This window comes from Anomalospiza imberbis, chromosome 16 (assembly GCF_031753505.1).
Source record: "Anomalospiza imberbis isolate Cuckoo-Finch-1a 21T00152 chromosome 16, ASM3175350v1, whole genome shotgun sequence".
NCBI lineage: Eukaryota > Metazoa > Chordata > Aves > Passeriformes > Viduidae > Anomalospiza > Anomalospiza imberbis.
The window spans coordinates 16753506-16768670 of NC_089696.1; the positions used below are offsets into that span (position 1 = coordinate 16753506).

At 42.1% G+C, this 15165-nt stretch overlaps 1 protein-coding gene across 5 annotated transcripts; it reads left to right on the forward strand.

The window, feature by feature from the left end:
* Positions 1–358: 358 nt before the first annotated feature.
* IL4R (interleukin 4 receptor) lies at positions 359–14644 on the forward strand. Of its 5 annotated transcripts, none has more exons than XM_068207384.1 (10): positions 359–419; positions 3987–4100; positions 7538–7679; positions 8542–8693; positions 9752–9906; positions 10466–10622; positions 11396–11495; positions 12078–12147; positions 12287–12363; positions 12462–14644. In XM_068207384.1, exons 2-10 carry the CDS (start codon positions 4031–4033, stop codon positions 14200–14202), a joined length of 2664 nt encoding a protein of 887 aa, XP_068063485.1. In that variant the 5' UTR covers positions 359–419; positions 3987–4030; the 3' UTR covers positions 14203–14644. The 5 variants fall into 5 exon arrangements, with proteins under 5 accessions (XP_068063485.1, XP_068063488.1, XP_068063487.1 ...); XM_068207387.1 differs by having other exon boundaries at positions 12332–12363; XM_068207386.1 differs by lacking the exon at positions 359–419 and adding an exon at positions 803–919.
* Positions 14645–15165: the final 521 nt, after the last annotated feature.

Genomic DNA, 15165 nt, shown 5'->3' on the forward strand with positions numbered 1-15165 from the left:
CTGCGCGCGCCCGCCATCCACGGCCCCGCCCCGCTACGGCCCCGCCCCGCTACGGCCCCGCCCCGCTACGGCCCCGCCCCGCTCCCGCCCCACTCCGCTACCGCCCCGCCCCGCTACGGCCCCGCCCCGCTACCGCCCCGCCCCGCTACGGCCCCGCCCCGCTCCCGCCCCGCCCCGCTCCCGCCCCGCTCCGCTACCGCCCCGCCCCGCTACGGCCCCGCCCCGCTACCGCCCCGCCCCGCTACCGCCCCGCCCCGCTACCGCCCCGCCCCGCTACCGCCCCGCCCCGCTCCCGCCCCGCCCCGCTACGGCCGGGCGGAGTGTGGGGGCGGATGGCGGCGGAGAAGGCCGCGGTCACGGTCAGCGCCGCGTCCGGGTTGGGAGCGCCCAGGTCCGGAGCGGGGGCCGGTAGACACAAGGTACGTCCGGCAGCCCCTTCGTCCTGGCGTCAAGACCGGCTCCTCCTCGTTGCTTGCGCTTGGCGTGCCGTTTGTGCGGTCTGTGTTTTCCTCCGTGCCTGTTCCGGGAAGGGCGGAAGGTCTGTGCTCCCTCCGGAGCTTGGCCGGCCGTATGTCCCTGGGCCGTCCCGTGCGGCGGCTCCGGCTGGAACCCGCGGCCAGAATCGCTTCTCTTTCCTTGAGGCTGTTAGAAGCGAGTGCTCCTTTTACAGAATTTTACACAAAAGGTGTAATTCTCCGAAGCGTTGTTCCTGCCGGACGTGCTGCGCGGTGGGCGCAGCAGCCGCGCCTATCCCGGCCCGCATTGTCGATCGAAGCCGCTCCCGGCCGGGCCCAGCCCGGGGCTCAGGCTGCGTCCCCCGTGTGCCCTGCAGAGCTTCGGGCCGGTTCGCGCTGAGCGCCCGGAAAGGAGCGCTTTCTCCTCAGAAGGCATTATGCTCTGCACGGGTTTTCGTTTCAAGGTTTGATGTAGAATCTGTTGATGAAACTTCTGCTTTGCGCTGTACCACTTGTCTAATTTTATTCAGCGTTTATAGTCAGTGCTTTAAACTAGAGAGTAAGACAAGTTGTGCGGCAGTTTTAAAGAGGAAATGATGCTTCAGCTGTACAGTTGCAGCAACGGTGCATCAAGCAGTCTTGTTTAATATGACCTCTTGGTTTGGGCAGGAGTTACTCTTTGCACATAACAGTTTTGCAGATTATACCTGTTAATGGAATGTGACCCTAATTTCCTTAGAAGACCAGACCAAAAGTTAGTACCGTTTTTCATGATAGTAAATGAAATAATTCTAATCATATAATAATTTTTTCAAGAAACAGATAGGTTAAGTGATTAAGGCATGTAGCTTGTGCCAGTAACCATGTAGATCTACTTCTAAGCCCAACAGAGATTTCTTTCCTAGTTTGGGGAAGTGACTTACGTCTTTACAATTTACTTTTCTCAAATATATCAGAGTTACTAGGTTTGCTGCAATTTTAGTATTGTCTATATGTATTAAATACTTATTTTAAGACTGGTATTTCATTGTCTGGTATAATGAAAAACTTAAGAGATAACAGGCAGAAGAGTTGTGGATGTTTTAAAATTTTCTCCTTTTGCAGTTTCATTAAAGCTCTGGCTTAATTCCATTTTCATCCACATGTGCAGATCCATTCTTCCATGAGAAGATGGTTTTGGTCTGCCATCTGCTCATTTGGACATACTTAGGTGGTTCAGGATTCTTTGCCAAAGTTCTAAGAGTTCCAAGAGTTTCTCGGAACTCCAGTCACGTGTTAGTATTAGCTAACAGTGGAAAGCAAATGCTTTCTCTTTTGAGAATTCCAGGAAAAACGGAAATGAAGGATTTTTTTTTTAATTCCAGAGCAGTTGGCTTTTTTCTGAGCAACAGCAAAGGTGCTTGTGTTCTTTTAAAAAATGTATTACTGTGCTTAGCCATATTTCATGTCTTCTCAGACTATGAAAAAAACTCAGCTCTTGAGTAACAGTTTTCTCAAGATCTTATGAGAAATTTGTTTTCAAGCTTGTTCTTTATTACTAGATGAGCAGTAACTGCCCCAGAGAAGGTCACAGAAGAGTCTCCATTCTGATCTTCTATTTTGACTAACAATGTCTGTGACATTCACATTCTCTGGACAGAGAGACATAATTCTGTCTCTCAGGATTTCATGGAGAAGCACAGAGAGAAGAAAACAATCTTTATCTCTGCTGCTTTGTTTTTCCAATGTGGAATGTGGTATGGAGATTGTTTACCTGAAGTGATTGCTGGATTGGATTCTGGTGAAGGTTGTTTGGGTTCAGTGACCAATGGGATCCAGCTGTGGCTCAGACTCTTAGCAGAGAGTCAGGAGTTTGTAGTTACTTAAGTAAGAAGTATGTAGAATAGTATAATATCTCTTTAAATAGTATATTAATGTAATATAGTATGGTTTTAAGAATGCTATCCTTCAGCCTTCTGATCTGGAACCAGACATCATAATTTCTTCCCTGAGTCGGGGTCCGCTGCATTTTTACTGTAGGTGTCCTTATCCCTTAACTTCTAAGATGGATATTTTCAGACAGACAGACTCACGTCTGTCAGACACATGTAATGTGATTCTGCTGCATGGCTGGTTTGGGGAAGAGAGTATTGAACCACCATCCACAAATACCTTTCAGTGGTCTTTTCTACTTCAGAATCTGACCAATCTTATGCAGAACACCCAATACCATTCACCTGCTGAAGGAGATTCCTCTCCTCTCCTCTCCTCTCCTCTCCTCTCCTCTCCTCTCCTCTCCTCTCCTCTCCTCTCCTCTCCTCTCCTCTCCTCTCCTCTCCTCTCCTCTCCTCTCCTCTCCTCTCCTCTCCTCTCCTCTCCTCTCCTCTCCTCTCCTCTCCTCTCCTCTCCTCTCCTCTCCTCTCCTCTCCTCTCCTCTCCTCTCCTCTCCTCTCCTCTCCTCTCCTCTCCTCTCCTCTCCTCTCCTCTCCTCTCCTCTCCTCTCCTCTCCCTTCTCATGAGGCTTTGAAATAAAAACTAGCATACTACCTGGGAGCCCTACAGGTATAAACAGAATAACTGAAGCTTGTAGGCAGTGAGAATACTCTGTCCAGATATGAAAGTTAGAAAATTCCAAAAGCATGAGAGGAAGGGACCATTGTTAAGTACATGTCTTAACAATGTGCTGCTGAGCAAATTTTATCCCTCTTTATACTGAAAGCAAAGCCAAAAGCATATTAGTTAGCATGACTTCAGTTACAAATTTACCAGAATTTTAAATGCATCATATCCATTTGTAGTGATATGAAGGCCAGTAGCCTTGTCTTACGTATTAAGTAGCTACATTGGTAAAAAAAAATCTTGGGGACACTTGCTATTTTTAAGTCTAAAATTTATGATTTCATCTGTTTTCAATTTACCTAGACAGTTTTGCTATGCTTAGGGACATAAAAGCTGCACTATTTTCCTTCTCCAAAGTTGTTCTGGTTACATCATGATTAGGTATGTGTTTTACAACTTTTAAATAATTAATGTTTTAATGAATCTGCATTCTTTTGGAGCAATGCTCAGAGTTCTTTGCTAAAATTCTTTATTTAAAGAGGTGATACTCAGATTATCAAGGTACTGGTGATAGGACTTGGAGAAAGCATTTTAGTCAATAGATTGGACACTTCATTCTTAAATTCTTATACTTGTCTGAGTGGAATCACAGGGCTTTGGTGACAATGTCACTGATTTTGGTCTAGTGCTTGCCCTTTTTTACCCTTTACATACTAGCAACCTTTCTTTTCTAGTAGCTAAAGAGAGTAGCTCCACTGCCAATGCCAGTTCCGTATCCTTTGTAATTAAAATTTTGCAGAAAAGTCTTCTAGCTCATTTGTGTTCTCCTTATTCTTCTACATGTCTCATTCCATGACCTAATTTTAGGGGCCAAAGGTGGGAAACAGGTACAGCAGGGAGTCGAATTCTAACATCTAGCAGAGTGGTAGGAAAAACTACACCTTTACCTTAACTGAGATAGGGATGTAAGCTTATTATGTTTTCTGTTGGCAGAATTGCAGCACAGTTTTTCCTACTGAACCTGACCATTGTCAATAATGGCAAGACTCCCAAGTGCTGCACCATATACCCTGTGGATCCTTTTCTTTTCATATACAACAAATGAAGGTATGTTTGTCAATAATTTAAATTATTATAGTGAAACTTTTCTTGATAGCATTTTTCCGTGAGCACTATGTAACGCTCTTACCACTAATTAACTACTATAAAATTTGTAACTTCAAATGTCAGAAGTATCCCTGTACTAGAAAAAAATCTTAGATTTTTTTTTTTTTAATCTCTATATTGACCTTTTCTATCAGGACAAGAAAAACTAGAAATTTGCAGAAAGGAGAAGCAGGTTTGGAAAGCCATCTCCTCGTTCCCCAGTATGTGATCTGCACTGGACGCCTGGCTGTGAGCCAGGTCTCAGCTAGCCCAGGCAGCTGTGCGGGAAGCTCCGGCGTGCCCTGGCTGCTGCGGTTTGCCGGGGGTAGGGGGGTGCCGTGCTCTGCAGAGCTGCTGCCCGCCTGTGCTCTCCGCAGGCTGCAGAGTGACTGCCTGGAAAGCACTGCTTGCTGAGTGACTGCCTGCTTGCCTGGACCAGAGCAGATTGGGCAGGCCTGTCTGTGAGACACAGCAGCTCTGACTTGCCCTGCCAGGGGCAGACAGGGTCAGATCTCTTGTGTGTCCCTCTCCACCGTTCTGTCAGCTTGCAGATGCTGCTAGTTCCTTAAGGGTTAATTCATGAAGCTCAATTGGCAGAAGCTGACTTCCCATACCCATGAACATGGGTTGTTTTCATTGCATCTTTTATAATGTTTGATTAAAAATACTAATGAGATATATATAGTAATGGTTTTCAATAATGCATTTTTATTTTCTGGAAAATGAATCTCACATTTTGCTTTCTGTATTTTTTTAACTAGTTCCACAGTAGTCTATAGTTTCTTAGATCTCCTTTTGTTTTTTAAAACAAACCAAAATAGTTAAATGACAATTTAAAGTACCCTATCTCTAAAAAAGAAGGTTTATTAGCTACTGTCTTACATAGTATGAAATAGTGCAATTTGAATTAATGAGAAGGATCAAGGTTTGCAAGAACACATTGGCAGGATTGTCTGGTCTAGGTAATCCCACCTTTTCATTTCCCTAAATGATATTTATAAAAGTTTAATTTTATTGTGTTTTGTTTGGGTTTGTTTGCTTAGTTAACGATGCATTTTAAGTTTGTTCAGCATTGTGTACTCTTTGAGGATTAAAAAAGAAATTCAGTATTTCAATTCTCTCTTTTAACTATACAAAGTAAAAACAAACCCTGTACTGTATATGGTTTCAAAAGGAAATTCTCAAATGTCTGAGCTTTTTGAAAAAAATATGGTGTACCAGAGATGAAAAAGTGAGAAGGTGACAGGAAAATAGCAGATAATATAATTTAGAGTTCTGAAAATACATGACAGCACTGAATGGCAAAATAAAGTAAAACTGTTAGTCATGATAGCTTAACACAACAGGAAGAGCTTCATTTAATTGAAATGTTCTTGAAAGTGCAAGATGGTTAACAGATTAAAAATATATCATTCATCTTTAAGGGCCTTAACTTGATTGTACTTCTGTTAAAAGTACATTTAAAAGTGAGAAAAGGAAACTATCAATAAAATTACAAATGGCAACAAATATAAACAACATCAACAGGGCAATGATTATTATAAAATAAAAAGCAGTATGACTGTTAAAGTGTTGCAGGAGTTTGACTTGCTGCTTTTTTGATGAGTGGTAAAGAATTGGGTACCATGCCGAAAAAAGGGGAACCTAACAGGGTACTGCCATGCAGAAGAACATAATAGCAATAATTCTTATCTACAGGATAAATATTTAGCCTTTGTAACTAACCAAAACATTTTCTAAGTATTTGAACACTAATGAAACCATGAATCGCAGTCAGTTCTAGGTTTATAAACAGTCAATATACCAGACAACTTAAAATCCAAATTTTATAGATCCCATTGTGCTATATATCATATCCACTAAAAGGTATCTGACCATCACATTTTACATTTGCAGGTCCTATACTGTATCAGAGTATGCAGAAGTCGGATCATAGTAAATAACACAAGTGGACTATAGGAAAATAGAAATGTAGAGAAGATAAAATGAAATTTGGTGCTTTCAGCAAAAAAGGTGTGGGAGGAATAATCTGAAATTTAGGTACCTGTTGGAAGGAATAAGCCTGTGAAGCAGAAGTGGCTGAAGGACCTTGCAGGATGTGAATAATTGGCAAATGAGTCTTGAATTTGCAATGTAAATGACCAGCATGGAGAGTTGGTAATGTACTGGGCCACATACACAAAATTTGGTCTTGTATAATTGCCACAGAAAACATTCTAGCAGGATCCCTTTGGAAATTCTCAGATAATCTTAATTGGATTCAAAAAAAAACAGGAGATTGACATGTAAAGCAGGAAAGGATTTATATTTGTACAGGTTGTGCAAGAAAAGGGAGATATTGTTATTATTTACCTGTGAAAGAGAAGTCAAACATCAGAAAAGGCAAATAATTGTCTTGGATGATAAAAGTATTAGCTATTTCCAGCTATTTTCTTATGATCACATTCCAGGGTCCAGTATCAGGGTTGGCACACTGTTAGTCCAAATAACAACATGGCCTTACTGTCACCTAGCTTCTCCTCTTCTGTTCTGTGTATCACTCTTGAGGAGCACATTGAAATAAAGGAAAGTGAGGCTGGAAGGGATACTGAGGGTTGTGGATTCTATTTCCACTTCCAGTTCTATCAAAGATATTTCGACCACTACATTCTATTTTTTGGTTAAATACCGCCAGTGAAAATAGTTACAAACTTTAACATTAGAGTGCAGAGACTCTGTGCTTTTGTGTACCTCCTCAGTGCCTGGCTCAGTGTGATTCCATCTCTCCTCGGTCTTGAATGCTTTCATAACAATGATGAGTAGAGGATGGAACAGAAAGTACTGAGTGAAATGAAGTAAAGGTATATACTAGAAGAAACACTGTAGCAGGGAGATCTTCTAGGCACTGGGGAGCTGCTCTGGGAGCATGCATTTGGACCATGCATTTGGCCTAGACCCTTAGAACCTTTTACCTTAGTTGTAGGTAAGACACGAGTCACAACTGTAAGCAGTGGTCCTGGTCTGACTCAGTTAATTATCTGCATTTTTGGGTTTTGAACCTTTTGTATTTAATAGGTGGGATGATGCTGTTTTGTAATGTAATGCTGATGCATTTTAAATAGAGCTATTGCAATTGGATTTTCTGTTCTTGGAAGTCTGTGTTGGCTGAAATGTGCGTTTCTATCTCAGTATTACTACTGCAGACTCTTCCCGTCCAAGACCATAGACATTGTCTCCAGAAAGGTGGAGACAGTCTGAGTGCCTCACTTTCCATTTACCCAGACACAAAAAATAACAGTATTTTCACTTAATTTGTAGAGGCGTGGCAGCTCTGTTTAGATGGAAAAGTTAGTATTTCTGCTTAGTCCAATATAGTCTTCTGATTCTCTTGCTTCTCATTGTATGCTGCTTTCCCCTAGTTTTGACTGCAGGACACGTACAAGAATTTGCATGCTTCACTGACTATGACAAAGAACTGGTTTGTCACTGGAAGGTGCCTGCACAAACTAATTGCTCCAAAGAATTCGTGCTTTGCTACAGCAAGGAAACTTCTTCTGTGTCGTAAGTGTTTAATAAGATGTTACACTGCCATTGTTAGAGTTTCATATATCCTATAGCCACTATTGGCTTTAATTCCCTCCCTCTACTGTGGGTGTCTGGGACAAAATGTACTTCAGATTATTCCTCTTAAAGTAAAAGGGATTATTTCCTTTTAAGTAAAATGGGTTTCTGCAATTAACAGCACCCTCAGTTCAGTGGTCTACTCTTCTGTAGAACTCTCTACTCTCTTAGGTCAGAGGAGGGATGAAGTCCTACTGGCAGGAGTGGTAGGGCTCTTAGAAGTTTACAGAACCTTAATTTTGTGCAAAATTTTACCTTCTTCATGAGAAATCTTTCTTTGTTCACTGGTCTATAGAATGTGGGAAAGATACTTTCCACTGAAGGCCAGGTGATTGTTTCTGCATACAGTGTAGCTCTATGTTCAGGCACAGACTGTTGTCCGTGTTCTGAGCAGGGCCAGTCATCATCTCTTACACAAGAACATGCATCTGGGTTTTCCTGTCCCTTGCTGCATGATTTCACCACACCAACATTCAAATAACCTTGCTGATACACTGCAATAAACCTGTTCCTCTACTAACAAGTATGTTCCTTTAGAAGCTGAAGTGTGACAAAGGGTTGTATTTGGGATCAATCCTTGGCCTTTCTGTCAAGTTTTTAATTTGTGTGATACAGATATCCAGGGGGTAGCTAGGGAGAGTGGGTTGTTTGGGCATCTCAGTTTTGTTTTGGAAACATTTCTGGGAACTGACTTGTCTCAGTTCTGATTAGTTACACATGTTGGGAAACTTGATTTCACCTTTTCAAGCAATAGTGTGTCGCATTCTCTTAAACATCATGTAATTTTGTGCCTGTTTTTTAGAAACACGTGTGTTCCTGAGAATGAAAAAGACAGTTTAAGGTGCACTTGTACAATATATCCGGAATACTTTGTATTAGGCCTCACGTATGTTCTAGCCCTACAGTTCAATGGCACTGATTCATGGAATTACAGTGTAACACCAGCCCTTGTTGGTAAGAACTTGTTTACTTTGTCACTGTCACATCTGGTTCCAGGCTTTGCAATCCTAGCTAACTTCTCATTCATATCCCCAGAACAGTTTTTGTTTGTCAGAGGTGCAAAATGTCATGGTAGCATAAATGCAAAATCCATTTGTTTTAGAAACCTGATTCTGGATGAGATTCTTAAGGAATTAATGTAAGTAATGGGGAAGGCAAAGAGTGATGGTTCCTCTAGCTGTACTCTCTCAGCTGCGAGCCAGAAGGAGTTTGGGGACTTAGATTATCTTTAGTGCATTTTACTTGTGGCTTACAAGATGAAGAGGAATCATGCTACTTGCAGCTTCTAGAAAGAAACTAGGCTATCCCTACTGAAATTCTTCCCATTCCTGTCTCTGTCATACTCTTATTTTTCATGCTAGTTGAACCATGCCACATGAGCAGAAGATTTTTTACAGTAATTGCTGTTGGATTTTAACAGCCAGTGATAAAAAAGTTGAAGAGACTGCTCCTAAACAGGACAGAGTGTAGACACAGTTCATGTCTCCACTTAGACCCCCAGTTTGGTCAGAACAGTGTGCTTGTTGGTAACACCTGTCACCTTAAACACTCAGAAAAACCATTTTCATACCTTAGGCAGGCCAAAGAGATGGTTCTCTTCAGAATACTTGATTGATGCTGCTGCTTATCTGACAAATAAGCAGACGTCCACATCGATTTTCAAGAGACAGGGAGCCAGGACAGCTTGGCTGTGATGTTGGAGCTCTGGGCCCACCTGGCCTCACAGCTGCTACTGTCAGGGCACAGTTGTTCCTGTTTCTCCAGGCTGAAAGCTATATCCAGTGCACTAAAAGACCGTGCTTGCAATTGGTTCAGCCAGCTTGAGGAATCAGTGCTTAATAAATACCCTCAAGTTGCTCAGGTTCAGCCTCTCTATTCTTGTGCTGCAGCATAGTGAAAAGGGCTAAGTGTATTGACTGCGATGATATTCTGGTCTCTGGTGAATGCTTCTCTCTCTGCTTCTCTCTATCAGTGCTCTCCCATTACCCTGTTCTGTGTTTTTTAACACACAGTTAAGCCAAGAGCCCCCAAAAATCTTGCCATTGAGAAAGCTGAAAATGGTAATTTCAATCTGAGTTGGGAGGAGAGCTACTCTCATCCATCCTTTCTCTCTGGACAGCCAGTCATCTATGAAGTGAAATACTGGAGGAAGCAGCACCCGACAGAGGTAAGAGACACCCAGTCTCTTCATTTTCTTTCTCCGGAGCTTTAAGGTTTAAAAAGTCCTCTAGAAAGTCTCTTTATTAATAATAATGTAAGGGCCAGCCAGAGCATAGTGATCCTGAGTACACACTTGCCACAGTTCACTTTGCCCCCTAGATAGTTCAGCTGGGTGTCAAAGAATTTAAACTCTTCTGACTGCCACCCCAAAATGGTCTGCTGCTTGCGGTGGACAGGGCAGAGATTGAAAATACGATGCTTCTATTCCCTGAACTTCATTTGCCCCTTGACATCAAGAAGCTGGAGGTTGATGGCTCTGTGGGGCAGGTGAGTTCTGAATAATCCAGCATTTCTGGGCTGGGCTGCTTCTGGTAGCAGAAGAACATGCATGTGGCAGGTAAAAAATGCCACCTGTTGATGACATGAATTGCAGTATCATACACAGTCATTAATTTGTTCATTTGTGAAAGGTCACTGAAACACATAACACTATTGCTATCTAGTTGCTGTCGCTAACCCTTCACCCTATAAAGAAATCAAAGTGAAAGAAATCATTTTCTTTTCAGGTTTCTGTAAAAGCAATTAACTACCAGGCAAAAAGCTTTGAGATTACTGCAAGCTCCTTGAAGAGAGGCTATGATTATGTTGCAAGTCTCAGGTGTAACTATGTGGACTACCCAGCCTACTGGAGTGAATGGAGTGAAGAAGTTGAATTTCACTATGGTAATAGTGTCAGAAGTAACAGCCTGGTAAAAGGATGGTATATAGTCTTACATACTCTGCTGCTCTCTTGGAGGAGAGTTATGGACTCATCATCTTCATAATTTTGAATGTAATGTGAATACATCTGTAAAGGCTTCCAAACACACTAAACACAGATAGGCATATCTTTGGGAAACTAAGGAAGAGAAGACCAGGGGAGGTTGGATTTTTTAGCCTCGTGAAAAAAAAGGCTGAAAGGAATCTGTTAATTCTCTATAAATATTTCATGAACTAGATAACAGGGAAGTAGAAGAGATGTTTGAACTAAACAGCAACATTGATGTGAGAGCAAGTGAGTATAAATTATATATATATATATATATATATATATATGCTGCAAATAAAGCAGTATTTTAATAGAGGTAGGAGGGTTTATAAAAACCCCTGAAGAGCAACAGAGAGAACAAGAAACATAGCTGCACTACAGTGACAATGATAATGCCATTTTAGGTGCCGTGTGATAGCCCTTGTCCCTGAGGGCTGACAGTGCACACTGGCTCTCCCAGCTCCTGCCACACCCAGTAGCTGAGCACAGTACCTGTGCCAGGTCTCTGACACACTGCACACCATTGCTGCTGGCAGCTGTGGGGGTCTGTTATTAACGTGCTGGAAGCTTTATTTTACATCCTCTAAAAGAGTATTTTTTGAGTTGCAGAAGAGCAGCAAATAATTTGGTATTGTCAGTACTTGCATTTAGATGCACATTCACATGTAAACATTTGCTTGTTTAACAGATTACCAGGTGAAGGTTGAAGACATTCTGCAGATGGCTGTGCCCACATCCTGCATACTGATCTTGGCAGGATCCATAATTTGTTACTTCTGTTTCACCAAGTAGGTATCCTGCTTGTTACAGAGTTTATAGAGTAACAGTTTATACGCATATCAGTATTGCTATTGTTGACAAATCCCTGGTAGCACAGAAATTTAATGTTTTGGGTTTTCTCAGCACCTTTATCTAGATGTCTGTGAGCAGAGATTTTATAAACACAAGTCAGTTTTATAAACTCTGTCATTTTCTGAATAGTCTGATTAATCTTACTAGAATAGGCTTATTACAGTAGGGGTTGTCAGACCCTGGTCTTTGCTGGAGTTCAAGTACTGATGGCTAAATACCTTTATTTCTTTCAAAAATTTTTAAATGGTAATGTGAAATTTTTAAACGGTAATGAGATTGTGTCTATTTCACACATCCTTTTAAACATGATTAGAAAAACAGGTGACTGTCATTGTGCAGAGCAGCCACATACCAAACATACAAACATCTTTGCACTGGTTTAATGAAAATCAGGAGATGCCCAAAATGAAACTTTCTGTTGCTGATGCCTAAGAGGGAAAGGAGAACAGAAGACATAAATGTACACTGATTAAGCCCAAGTGCAGTCAAAACAAGTAATTTTCATTCTTCCCTTGCAGAGTGAAGAAAGAATGGTGGGATCAAATCCCAAATCCAGCAAAGAGCCAATCGGTTGTAAAAAATGTCAAGGTAATTTAAAAGCTTTGCAAAAAATACCTTTTCCTGATCATCAGAAGTAGAATATATAGTAAATTCCATTGTCTGTCTAGTATAAGGGATACTAAATACAGCTCATATGTGTCCTAAATATCATTTGTATCTTTATTAGTTTTCAGTTTTGTGCTACTTTGATGAAATTAAGTTCCCGTTCCAGGACTTAAAGCAAAGTCACATGGAACAACAAATGTAAGTAAGATTTTAAAAAATCACTCTGCTTTACAGCATGAAATTGTTTCCTGTACCATAAACATTAACTGTCCTTTCCTTTTGACTTCCAAAAACAGAAGTTGCAAGAGCTGTCTGGCTCAAAGTTTGTCAAGCCAAAACTTCAAGGGAAAAGATAACATCAGAAATGTTGAGAAATCTTGCAGTTGCCACAGCAAGTCTGAAGAGTGGTTGCCAAAAGGCAGCAGTGCAGTTTTAACCCCTGATACAATAGCAGTTGAAGAGTGTATAGAAATCTGCGTATGTTTAACAGACAGTGAAACTGAGAGCCAAGAAGAAACTGGCAACCAGATCACCATGTTTGAGCCTTGTGAGAGCAGCATTGGTGCTTTCAGAGAGCAACCTGAACACAATGAGTTACTAGCTAACATGTTTGATGCACTCCTGGAAAATGAAAATAACATGCAAGACAATAAAGGCACAAACATCCCCGCAGCTGAGAGGAAAACCTTAGAGAGCATTGGGTCAAAAAATCCATCACAGCAAAATCCAAAAGAAAGTGCAGCCCAGAGTCCGCAACCGTGTGATATTTCTCATATAGCCCCCCCTTTCACCAAAGCCTCTCAAGATGACTACAATTGTAGTACATCCAGCAAAGAGTCAGAACTATCAGAAGAATCCTTTGAATCTGGCTATCGAAGCTCCAGCATAAATTCTGCTTCTCTGGATGCAAGAGATCTTCAACAAATGGTTCATCAAAGCCTTTTTCTATGTAGTTCTGAAAGTGAGCTTGACTCTTGTGTCCTGATCCAGGAGTCTACAATTAAATCATTGTTTGGAACCAAAACAGACAAAATAAACAGCCCTGCATACAAGAGTTTTGATACCCTTGTATCTGCATCCATGGGGTTGTGTGGTTCTGCATACAAGAGCTGTGACACCCTTTTGTCTCCATCCCTGGAACCCTGTGGCTCTGCCTACAGGAGCTTTAATATGCTTGTGTCTGCATGCAATGAGCCAAGCAGCTCTGCATACAAGAGCTTCAATGCCCTAATGTCTCAGTCGATGGCTGACAGTAGCCTGACTCTGGGCTTTGAAAGCGTGCCTTCCTCACCGCTTGTGAGACAGTTGTCAGAGACGCCTGGATGCAGCTGCAGAGATCAAAGTGCTCAGCCTGCTAGCCATCAGTTGTGTTGTAACAACTACAGATCTCGCAGCACTGAGCTTGATTTTCCAAACACCTGTTCAGAACATTCTGATTTTCCATCTTTCTCCACACATGCAAATGAAGGTGCTTCAGCTTTTCTTTCAGAGGAAGAAATGCATAAGCAAGTAATACATCAAAGCGTCCAAAGGAAAGCCAATATAATTTCTTGCCCCATTACACCTCAGCCATCTGGCTATCAGCCTTTTGGTAGTGCAGGTAAATGTAATGGTCTATACTGGGACAGTGACAATGAGGTTATGTCTACATCACTATATGAATCCTTCATTAATCTGTGCAACAACCTGAGTGAAGCACCTCCAGATCCTGCAATCTATGAATCGGACCCAAGGATAAAGGATGGTGTGTGTTTGACTGTTCAGGGTTCTGACTGCACCATTGTCTCAGGTTTAGCATCTAGTGAGAATGACACACAGACTAGTGATGGCAGCTCTTGGATCAACAGCACTTACGAGCTGTATGGTGATAGCAATGATGAAAATACCAGCAGAGATGAACAGCTGTTGCACTTGTTAGAAATGAAATATCAATATTTAAACAGCAGAGAAAGAGCTACAAAGGCAGCAAAATGGAAAAGCTTTAACCCTACTGGTAAAATAATGCAAGAGGGTGGTGATAACAGGCTAAAATGCTGACTTCCACTGCCACTCACACAACCACTTGAGGGAACTTGGAGGTGCAGGGGGAAGTGAAGAGGTGCTGAAGCATGCAGATGGGGGCGGGGGGTGTGGCTCAACAGTCAGTTTACCAGCATCATTGGACAGTATTGGTAGCCCAACTTAGACAAAAAAACTGCAGAGCCCCTGGAGCTCCATGGCTCAGACAAGGTGCTACCTTGTAATTTTGTGAATTACTCCTATCCTCTGACTTTCACACCATTCACAGTGAGGACTCCAGACTGGCACTTGCAGTTAAAAAAAAAAAAGACCAGTGGAACTGTTAATGGAAAACAGCAGGAGGAATGAGGAAAAAATGAAACTTTTGTGCAAACCCTTGCCCAAGAGGACAACTGCTATATGGAGGTAGCCTAGCCAAGACTGAACTAGTCTTTGGAAATAAACTGTATGGCAAGTTGAATTGTTGCTTGTTATTTCAATCTTGTCTGAAGTGAGGGCTGCTATAGGTCACCCATAATTCATTGGATTGTAGCACTTACACCTGTCTGGGATTGGCAGCTGGAACATGGTGCAGACACCTAGGCACAGTTGGGTTTAGAACCCAGCAGTGGTAGCCACAGCTCTACAGGGACAAAGTCAAAGCTGCTGTCTCCAGCTGTGAGAAATCTCTAAAAGGAAGCAGCAGCTGCAGGAAGTAGTTCTTAGTACAGTTCTTGCGGTTATTGCCCTGGCTGTGTGTTGCTTGGGAAGCACACAAAGGTTATGTGGAATGTGCTGACACACCTGAAAGTGGGATATAGGTGCAGGTCCAAAGGGAAGGTGTTTGATTTATCACACAGCTTCCATACCTTACTTCTTTTGGGGTGGGGGATGTTGTCCTGTGTGCTTAGCCCTGGCATGTAGTGTATGTTTCTATACCTGCACAATCAGGACCTGAAATAAAGATTACCATCATTTGCACTTACACAGTGCTATTATTGG